The sequence below is a fragment of the Corylus avellana genome, chromosome 6, assembly GCF_965113065.1.
Source record: "Corylus avellana chromosome 6, dhCorAvel1.hap1.2, whole genome shotgun sequence".
In the NCBI taxonomy this organism is placed as follows: domain Eukaryota; kingdom Viridiplantae; phylum Streptophyta; class Magnoliopsida; order Fagales; family Betulaceae; genus Corylus; species Corylus avellana.
The window spans coordinates 16,576,873-16,588,310 of record NC_142495.1 but is presented as its reverse complement, the minus strand read 5'-3'; the positions used below and the strand labels follow the sequence as shown (position 1 = coordinate 16,588,310).

Genomic DNA, 11,438 nt, shown 5'->3' with positions numbered 1-11,438 from the left:
ATGGTCAAATGTGTGTGTGATATATGGGACTTCGATCCAATGGTTGTTTTGTGACCGACACACCCTTAACAGGCGGTCACTACAAGACATGCATCATTAGTAGTGTGGGCCACCCAGGGTTGTACTCAGTCAGGCTGCTAGTGTTATGGACAGTAGCGTACAATGGTCGGGGCACTGGTATTGTATTACAGGTCCCTCGGGACAGTGCCAACCCTACTGAGAAGGGTTAATATCTCGGGTAGACCACACTGTTGAACTATCTCTATTACTCATGATTATAAGCATGTATATCTATATTGCATCCATGGATAACTATCATACCAAAAATGTTGCATCCTTTAGCAAATGGAGTTCATTACTAAAACGACATGGGTGTTATGTGCATTAACTCTCACTAAGTCCTTGGACTTGCCCCTTTTATTTTCTCCATCCATTATGTATAAATTGCATGGTTTAGATAGCATATAGGAGGATGCCTACACACCAAACTTAGGTGATTGCTCAGGATTTGATTAGAGTCATTTTTAAGGACATTGATCCGGTGTGGTTGAAGACTATGTGGGATGACAGAGGAACCACACTGGCCAATATGATTGAGATTCTTGTCTCCTTGGCATTACTTAAGATTAGGCGTTAATCTATTTTGTTGTTTTATTCCCAAACAATGATTATGGTATGTAACCCTTATCTGATGATGGTCTGTTGACCGATACATTTGGTGACTTTTTATATTATGAGGTATTATGACTACTCTGGTGTATGAATTTATGGTTGTTTTAGTTATAGCTTTCCTTTCCATAGAGTAACAAAGTCTTCTGCTGAATTCTCTCGTTTATGAGAGGTTAAGATCCCTGAGTCTTGCCCTGCGAGGGATAGGGTTGGGAGATTAACCATGGGGTCAATTACTAGTTAATTGATTTTCTATTAGGGTCATTACAATTACACCTAGTAAATCCCTCATAAATCAAATCATTATCATCATAAAACATTATGCCATGCACGCTCATGCCTCATCATATAGCCATTCTTCATCATTTCGTGCCATCTACTTCTACATTGGTACTATAATAGTTTCATTCTCCATCATTTCATTCATGTCATGTTCATGCTCATGCTTGTGATCATATCATCAAATCATAAAGCTCATGTACCAATCTCAAAGATATAAAACTCATAGAAATCAGTCATAAACTAAAATATTGCTAGGATCGTGTTCTACCTATAATCACCAAATAAACAAAAATATGAGACTAGGCCATACAACAAACATAAAGCATGCACAATGGAATTAAAGCATGAACACAAGCACAACACAAAGTTTGTTTACGAAGTGGAAAACCCTTTGAACACACCAAAGGTAAAATCCACTTCGGAGCAACCAAACCCGAGAAATCACTATATGAAGATTCAGAGTTATAGACTAGACGATACTCACAACCTTGACGACCTTTAAACTTAGTAAGAACAACAAGCTTCCTAGCTTGTCTCCATCCTGGCCATCTTCATAGAGTGTATCTCCTCAACCCTTCGGTAGACTTCCTCCTTCAAGTAACCAAACCCATAATCTTGTGTAGATGGACGAACAAGGCAACATGCCAAAATACAAACAACACTCACGAGTCACAGCGCTCGTAGAGAAAATATGGAGACTTCAGTGAACAGTGCACATAAAATATTTTCCAAAGTCCACAATGAAGAGTGACAAGAAAACCATTTATAGGAGAGACATTTCCTTCTTCATGTCCTAACGGGATAGCACACTCGTTATGACGGGACGACCAAATCCGTGGATCTGAGAAATCCACGTCCTAATGAGAAAGCAGTCTCGTTCTGATAGGAAGAACAATTGTCTCATCTTTCTCACATGTCCCTTCTTAACTCACCTTCTGACGAGAAAAAAAGTAGCTTCAACATTTGTCCCGTTACATGTCCCGTCCTCATGAGGTTCCTAACGAGAAAACAGGAGCTTCATCTTAGCTCCAGTTACATGTCCCGTCCTGACAAGGTTCCTAACGAGAAAACAGTAGCTTCAACTTTGCTCCTGCTACATGTCCCGTCCTGAGGCAACTCCTGACGAGAAAACAATAACTCCCCGTTACATGTCTCATTCTGACAAAACTCCTCACGGGAAAACAATAACTCCCTGTTACATGTCCCATTCGGACAGCACTTTTGACGGGAAAACAAAGAGCTTCTTCAAACAACCCCTGAAGACCTAAAAAGCTATTCCCTAAAGTTTTAAACAACTAAACAACAAGAAACAACATTGAATAAGGCCAAACTAAAACCTAACATAAACGCTCATCAAATTATCTCTTATAAAACATCATCAAATTATCAAAGTATCATAAATCAAGTTTTATATCAAGTAATGTTGGCTTGATGTTAAATAACTATATATTTCCTTAAATATATTTGAAAACATTAAAACACAGTATCTTTGCTCAGTAAGTAAAATTCTTACATTGATTCGCTTGATTAGACTTAGTCCATGACCCACTAGCAAGTATTTACATGGTAAATACATCATTAGACTCTATTCTAGGCTCAACAACTTAAGCTTTAGAAAGATACTTGAGCACTACAAGTATCCCCCTCCAAAGGTTAACCCTCAGCACTTTATCCCCCTCCAAAGGTTAACACTTAGCACTTTAGGGTTTCGTTTTGTCACAATTTTAGCTAATAACACTAACCCATAGAGAATCTCTAGTGTTAGACACTCCAAAATACCCAAATCAACACTTAGATAAAAACTTGGGTTTTCAGTCTTACCTTGATCTTCGGTGAAATTTGAAGTTTCAAGCCACGAAACTTCAACCTAATGTTCTAAGATGGCTTAGAAGTCTCCTAAACGCAAAAACCCCAAAGAATTTTGAAAGATTAAGCAAAACCACCAAAAATCTAACTCTAATTAAGAAAACTTAGGGTTCATGGATTTTCCTAAAATCAATCAGTGAAAACGTTGATCTAACCTCAAGAAACTCATTACCAGGGTCAGATTTGCCTTTGGAAACCTCAAATAATCACTACCTAAGGTTTGGGTACAAACCCTATAAGAGAGAAGAAAGAAAATCGGAAGAAGATTGGAGAAAAAGTGAGAAATGAGCTTTCTCACACATGCCAGGTTTTATTCCTGCGTCCGGACGAGATGACCTCAATTCGGACGGAAATAAGTGAATTCGTGTGCAACTCGTTCGGACAAGGTTGCAGACGAGGCATACTAAACAGTTTTCTGCAATGTCTTCTATTTGGCCATCGACCCACGTGTTTAACTTTTATACTTAAACTTGATTAACTTTTAATTAATTCTCTTGGGCCTTACAAAAACACTGAGAGGAAATATTTATTTTAACAAAAATCCTCTCAGGGTATAACTGCACCCGGGAAAGGTAAACGCGACACAATTATTTTGATTGTCGTTATGTCAACCACTTCCATTTTCTAACATCTAAGTTTTCTCTGGCAGGGATGATTTCGACCAGGGTGTGAGGATTAGGAGAGACTAAAGAGTGCCCAGGCAAGAGCGTGAAGACACAAAAGATGAATGTTACTCTCGAGGCCACTCAAGCTCGAACACACCAGCCTGTCGCCGCTCATCATATTGGTTTCTAAAGATGCTAAAATTGATGGCTTCTTCTCAAAATATGCTTCAAACTCGAGCACCCTTAGAAGGAATGAACATCCAACCGGAGTGCATTAGTTGAGTTTGGAGCCATGGCTTATCTATTATCGAGCTTGGTCTAGTGGCAGACGATAGACTCTCCCACCTGTGATAATAAATGAGGCCATGCACGAGCAACTTAAAAATACCTATAGCGAGCAACTTTTAGCCAACCTGAAGGAGCAGCGGAAGACAAGTCGTGTTTCTATTTCTTTCTTTCCAAGCTTTCAGACACTTTTACTACGTGGAATGGAATGCCTATTCCATTTAGAAAACAAATAGCTATTACGGGAATAGAAGAATGTGAAATAGCATAGTTATTCATATTCCTTAGTTTGGTGACACATGCTTTAACTACAATTGAACCAAAATTACTAAAATACACAATTATTCTTGTATTTGTGAAATCTCATTTCACTTTAACCAAAATGCCCTGACCAGGGACTAGTAATAATTATTCTTTTAAATCTATCTCAATTGAAATTTTCTTCTAGCCGTCTCTTTTCTCTCTAGTCGCCAGAGAGAAAAGCAAAACCCTTCAGCCACATAGGGGAGGAGGGTTGGCCGTTTTGGCCGCCGCCCTCCTCCCCTCGTCCTCCTCGCCCCAGTGCTAGTTATTTACCTGATGCCCTAGCCCCGGTGCCTCCTCTTTTCCCTTTCCTTGCCGCTCCTTTCCCTTCTGTTTTTCTCCGTTTTTGCCCCTTCCCAGCCGATTTTCTTCCTCCCGCCTTCATTTTCTGCAGCGGGCTCCTTGGCCGTGTTTTGGCTCTTTGTGGGTTCGGATTTTGTTTGTGGTCGCCGCCAACCTGTGTCGCCGCTTCTCTGTCCGCTATTAGGGTTTTCTTTCATGCGTCCCCACCGTGTTGAGCTCCCACGCCCCTTACGCTGTGGTTTTCGGCCTACACAGGTCCAGCTCCCTTCCGGCTACCGTCTTCCCACTTTGTGCTCATTTTGCTTGTTTTTTCCCTGTTTTGGTGGTTCTTTGTTGTTTTTTCCTTTATTTCTTGTTTGTGGTTGTTTTCAGGTCCTGCTTCGCCAGTCTTCTCTGCGCCTGTTCGCCGCCCACCGTCCACTGTTGGGCCTTTTGACGAGTCCCCGCCGCGATGAGCTTCCAACGCCCCTTCGGTTTTCGATTCTCGGCATGTGCGTGATCGGAGTGTGATGTTTATTTTCTTGTTTTATTTCCCTGTTATGTTGCTTCTTTAAGATGTATTTGTGTTTTAGCGTGTATTTTTCCCTGTATTGTTTAATTTCCCTGTATTCGGATTGTAATAAGGCTCTTTCCTCTCTCACTCGATCTATGTTGCCTTCGGGTTAATTAGTTTTGGTCCAAACCTTTGGGTTGTGGATGTGATCATTATCCTAGCCTTCGGGGTCGAGGAGGAAGAGTTTCGGCATGAGTCTTTCCGCTTTTAGGGTCGAGGAATAATTGTTATCCATGCATTTGGTTAAGTTTGTCTGTTACAGATCTAGTATTAAATCTGATTTTAGTCATGGGTTAGCGGATTGGTCTCAAATCTTGTATTAAACCTAGTAATCTTGTAGCTTTATGCTATGGTTGCTTCAGAGCTTTGTTCTATGATGTAAGAGCTTTATGGTCATGGTATTATTGAATGAAATGTTATGTTTTTCTCAAAAAAAATTGAAATTTTCTCATCCTTTAAAAAAAAAGGACTCAATGGTGTTCCCACATGTGATCACCCAATGCACAGAGAATTTTGACTGCAGTAAAGGTCTCACTCTTAAATATTTTAAAGTGATCATCTCCACTTTCCATCTAAGTTCACAATTCTCTCAAGATTTAGAGTTAATATCATAATAGGTATTTGAGTTACCTTTGAGAGTGTTATATAGGAATGAGAACTCCTATAGTACTTTTAGTGCATTGTATCTGCACTAACATATAAATTCGAAGTCATCACTTCACGTGATTAAAATAGATCATCATGATTAATGTGTTACAATCTTTGCATTTGAAATGCCCAATTCCATTATAGACTACGAACTTATCAAAGCAATCTCCATTGCCTTGGCTTGGGCAAGAAAATTCTTCTTCTTACATCCTCAAGACACAATTGATCTCAAGAATTATGACGCCTCTAGACCTTCTCACCAATTTCTAACAACAACTAAGAGAGTGTGGGCTTTTACTTGGCTTTTCAAAATTTTATACTTTTGTTCTCAAAAAGAATTTAGTTCTCAGAAAAATTCTAAAGAACTAATATGATGAGATTGATTGATTTAACAGCCTCAGGCTCTTCTCTATTTTTAGGCTTATATGCTAGGAGAGGTGGACGGCTAGGGTTGGAAAACCATAGTTGTTGGGGATTATGCCCTAAATCCAAGTAGATTTTATATCCATGTTTTGTCATTCAATGTTTGTTATGAATAAATTATGTTATTCACTAATTAAATTATTTGAGCTTATGGCATATAGCATCGTTATATGCTTATTATGGTTATATTTAGTATGCATGTAATAGGTCCTTAAATTACATTGAATACGTATTGTGGGCGTGAGTAACCAGGTTTTCACACAATCCTTCTAGTCTTGAACTTTGAGATAAGTTCGTAATCAGTAATGAAACTGGGCAGTCCATTTGTGAAAGACTGTTATGTATCGAACCTTAAGGATCTACCATGATCAAGTAAAGTTAGAGACTTCAGGTTAATGTGTAGGCTTCGGTAGAATTCCATTTGTCATTGTGGGTTGCAATGAGAAAAAATATTGAACTTGCTGGCTTTAGACAGTTTCTTATCCAACTACTTTTTTGGGCCTTTAGAAAAACACGACTGTCATGGCAGCAGAAGAGACCTATAGAAAGAAGAAAAATGAAGACATTCGATGTGGTTGTCATGGAGAGGCAGTGTACATTGAATCATTTATTTTGAACCAGGGGATCAACCATGAGTAACGTCACATATTGTGTATTGAAATAAATCCAAGGAACAATTGGAGGTGAACCGCTCCTTATTTTCTTAATTACCTGGCAAGAGTTGAGAACTAATCCAAACACTACCCATGTGAGATCCGAAAGTTAATTCATTTGGTTTTAATATTATGAATCCCAAACTAACAAAAATTAGCATAAGTCATGCATTACTGTACAAGAAATCAGAGAAGGACAAAAAGAAAATTTGAAAAGAAAAAAAAGAAAAAAAAAAAAGGCAGAGAGCCCTATTATGATTCATTGAACTGCTAATCTTTGGAGATGATCCAAGAAGACCTCAAAGCCAACATCGTCGGTGAATATAACATCACCTCCCGAAAGAGCAGCATCAGAGTTATATGTGGATGAAGGATTCAATTTTGCTAAAAGGAAACGAGCCTGCAAAAACACCTTATGTACATTAGTGCCCACTAGCTTCTTGGACATGCAAAGAAATTATTTGAAAATAAAGAATCAACCCTCACAGGGAAGCATCAGGTACCAAACTAAAAGACTAGTAGTGCATCTAGTGAAATACAAACTTTATAGTAGCAGGCTATGACACATGAAGAAGATACCACCTTGTTTCTAGAAATATATAGGCTCATCAGTAGTTTCCCTCCATTTTCCACATTATGATCTTCACTTACCAAATTACTAGGGAAAAAAAAGAGCAAAAACAGGAACTCGCTACATTTTTTTTTTTTTTCTGAGCAATATAAAGGAAAGGGAGGGGGGGAAGGGACTCGTTACATCTTAAAGATGAATGAGTAGGTTCTTCCCTCAGGGCTAAGGTGCAATCCTGAATTTTGTACAACTTTTTATGAGGGTCAATCTAGCAAGGAAGAACATCTACAATGGGGAGGAAGGAAACATATATATATATATATATATATATATATATATATATATATATATAAACCTGACTTTTCCCAAGAATTACAGTTTGAATCGTAGTTTAAGACCTTCAAGCAATCAAGCAATGGATGAAGAGTAACCTGAGAGCCATGCTGATCACAAATGACTAGGCGAGGTGCTGGAAACCTTTCTTTCATTATGGCATGCGCCTCATCATGAGGAGTTCGCAGCAATTGGGCAAATGCCTGCAAGCACAGGGTTTTGAGTCTATGATTTTATCAAATTGCAAAATATCCAAAAAGATAAATGTGATCTGCGATGAGCAATAACTTCAATAAAACATAATTCGGAAACTTGATGTAGAATGTCATAATAGGGATCTCATCAACATTTGACTGGGATGATAGCTATATTTCGTGACAATAATGTGGGTAAAGCCAACTCAAACTATAATTATCATTCACCATAAAGATCAACTTACGTAAGGGTGTTCATGCTGCTGACAAAATCAACCTCGGTCAATTTTCGACAATCGAACAACATGGATGGTTTCTGTTTTAGTGAAACTAATGTCATTGGCTTCGCCCTCAGTTTTAGAAGCTACTTTCCAACAATTACCGAGCCAACCAATGACCATTTAAATATATTTATATTTAATTTTACATAATTAGAGAAGAATGACCATGATCCCCAATTCCTTCCATTTTCTTAAGTCCTTGGTCCCTCTAAGTAGCAACATACACTATTTTCTCAATTGTGCTGTGAACCAGATTATTTATGGAACAAGATTTTTTAATTTCTTCAATACTTTTCGTGGAGGTTTGGAATGAAGAGGACTCTTAAGGCATTCAGACTATAGCCAACCTATGGAGCTGAAACTACTGGAGGGGTGATCTTAAGGTCACCTTATACGTCAACAACCCATTACATGAAAGAAATTTTAGCTTCAACAGAAAAGCAATCCTGAAGCTGAAAGCGAGAATGAATGATTGGAAATAGATCGATAATGGCCAGGTTGAAGGTTGAGTTTTGCAGGAGAGCAACAACTTGTTGACTTGCATTGCACAGACAGCAATGGGTTCAAGCAACTTGATAATGCAACATCATTTGACACAGATCAATGGACAATTTCCCAAAACAAACATCCTCAGTTTGAAAGCCACTACCACATGCATGTGGATAAGTACCTTACAAACAAGGCACAATTTCCAGTCATTTTTTATTCTCATTTTTTTTTTTTTTTTTTTCAGGACCTAGTGCAATGACCCAAGGAAAGCACTAGCGACATCTACGCTATTACTTCAAAATCACTTATAAAGCCCGATCTCACCTAGTAAGGAACTTAGCACTTATGAGAAACTTTATAATCTACCCATTCTATTTGAGCCATTTATCTTCGTGATGTGGAACTAGGGTTTACACCTAGTCACGGTGGGATGATTGGCAGTGGTAGCTTGAGGGATTGTTTGTACTACATGGTTTCTCAGCAGAAGACACAAGGTTGTCTCACACAAGCTTATTACTCTAGGAGCAAATCACTCTGCAACAAGAATTTGGCTTCAATGTCAGTGATTTGGGCACCCTTCTTTTGTGTTATTGCAATGCATGTTTCCTTCCCTTCTGCATAATAACGTTTCTCAGTTTCAGTATGAAACTTGTGAACTTGTTAAACACCAGCGTGCTTCTTGTTCTTCTAGCATCAATAAAAGTGTTCAGCCCTTTGTTCTTTTTCATACTAATGTTTGGGGACTTTCACGGGCGGTTTCTGTATCTAGTTATCGGAGGTTCATTTCTTTTGTTGATGATTTTTCTTAGTCCACCTAGGTATATTTGCTAAGAAATAAAAGTGATGTATTCTCTGCATTCCAGATGTTTCACAAATGATTAAACCCAGTTTAATACCTCTCTAAAAATTATTCGTTCTGACAATGGGGGTGAGTATATATTTGGTGATCTCGGTATGTATTTTGGTGAACATGGCATTACCCATTAAACCACTTTGAGTCGATACTTCTCAGCAGAACGAAGTTGTTGGGTGGAAAAATCAACATGATCTAGAATAAATGTTATTATCCCCCATCCATGAAAGATTTTGTCTCGATGGATGTTACCATTTTTTAAGTGCAACCATATTTCTCATCCATTCAAACTTTTCTCCAAGGGGAGAGTCCGGGTGAAGAGAAGTTTTCTGAATAGTCCTTTACCTGTCCCTACTCTTGTGTTGGAGTAGGATATACAGTAGCTGCTTACTAATGAGTCTTCCACTGATCCTACTAATGAGTCATATGAGCCACCTATAAAGTTGAGAATTTGCTTCAGATGCTAGAAAAGTAAGACCATTCCTAATGCTACTTGCCAAACATCTGACACTTGGGTAATACCACTTCTATCCCTGATTTAAACTCTTCAATACCTGTTGTAGGTGATATGAATCTTTCAGTTGCACAACGCAAAGGAATTAGGACTTGTACTCAGCCATCCTATAAATATCTTTGACCATCATATCGTTTGTGTCCAAAATTGTCGTCTATGTCTATTCCTAAAACTCTACAAGAGAAATTAGTGATTCAAAGTGAAGGGAGAATTGCCTAATGGGAAGAAGGCGGTTAGATGCAAGTGGGTGTTAACTGTCAAGTATAAGGCCAATGGTTTTGTTCAACAATACAAGGCTAAACTGGTTGCAAAACGTTTAACACAGACTATGAAATTGACTACGAGGAAACATTTGCTCCGGTAGTAAAGATGAACTCAATTCGAGTTCCACTTTTAGTGACAGCTAATTTGGATTTGCATTTACAAAAAATTTGATATGAAAAATGCGTTCCTTCATGGAGATCTCTAGAAAGAAGTATATTTGGAAGTTCCTCCTGGACTTGAACATTCATCTTCTATTGGTAAAACATACAAACTAAAGAAGACTTTGTATGGTCTAAGACAATATCTGAGAGCACGGTTTGAGTGTTTTACGCAAGCTATGTAGAGACTTGATTACAAAGTCAAGCTAATCAAACACTCTTTATCAAACATTCCTCTCGAGGAAAGGTAATGGCTCTGTTTGTGTATGTAGATGATATTTTAGTGACAAGAAATGATGATGATGAGAAACAGAACTTAAAAGATTCTCTTGCCAATGAATTTGAAATAAAAGACCAAGGCAATTTGAAGATTTTTGGGCATTGAGGTAGCGAGGTCAAAACATGGTATATTTGTAACAGCCCCGGCCGTGAAGGCTAGGTTTGTTAACCACTTGAACCTTGTTAGTTTGTATGAAAGAAAGAATAGAAGAAGGAATAGGGGAGGCTATCAGTATTCTCTTATAGCCCCTCTCCTCTCAAACGACATATATATATTGCAACTTAGAATACAAAGACCAAAATACCCATATAACATATTAACCCTAATACACTTTCCTAACACTCCCCCTCAAGCTGGAGCATATATATCATATAAGTCCAACTTGGAACAAATAAATTCTAACTTCTTCCGACACAAGGGTTTTGTAAACATATCAGCTAGCTGATCTCCAAACTTCACGAATGGTGTAAATATATCTCTGTTGAGTATCTTATCTCGAACAAAATGACAATCGATCTCAATATGCTTGGTTCTTTCTAAAAAATAGAGTTAGACGCAATATGTATAACAGCTTGATTATCACAAAATAACGGGATAGGAGTACGAGTGGTGAATCCGATCTCCTGGAGGAAATGTTGTAACCACGTCAATTCACTAGTAATATTAGACATTGCCCTATATTCTGCCTCGGCACTATACCGTGCCTCCACCATCTGTTTCTTGCTTTTCCAAGTCACCAAATTACCACCCAAAAATCTACAATATCCTGTAGTGGATCATCTATCTGAGAGAAAACCTGCCCAATCTCCATCAGTAAACCCTTCTACCCAGAGGTGTCCATTTGGTCTAGACAAGATCCCAAGGCCAGGAGCTCTTTTCTAATATTGAATAATATGAGTAACAGCTTCCCAATG

At 38.3% G+C, this 11,438-nt stretch overlaps 1 protein-coding gene across 1 annotated transcript in view; it reads right to left on the bottom strand.

Moving 5' to 3' along the window:
* Window positions 1-6,541: 6,541 nt before the first annotated feature.
* LOC132186439 (Sec23/Sec24 protein transport family protein) overlaps window positions 6,542-11,438 on the bottom strand; it is a 51,406-nt gene continuing 46,509 nt past the window's right edge. Inside the window, exons 11-12 of the mRNA XM_059600415.2 lie at window positions 7,590-7,694; window positions 6,542-6,990 (exon numbers count right to left, since the gene is read on the bottom strand). Coding sequence (XP_059456398.1) covers window positions 6,850-6,990; window positions 7,590-7,694 — 246 coding nt within the window. The 3' untranslated portion in view covers window positions 6,542-6,849. The remainder of the gene's footprint in view (window positions 6,991-7,589; window positions 7,695-11,438) is intronic.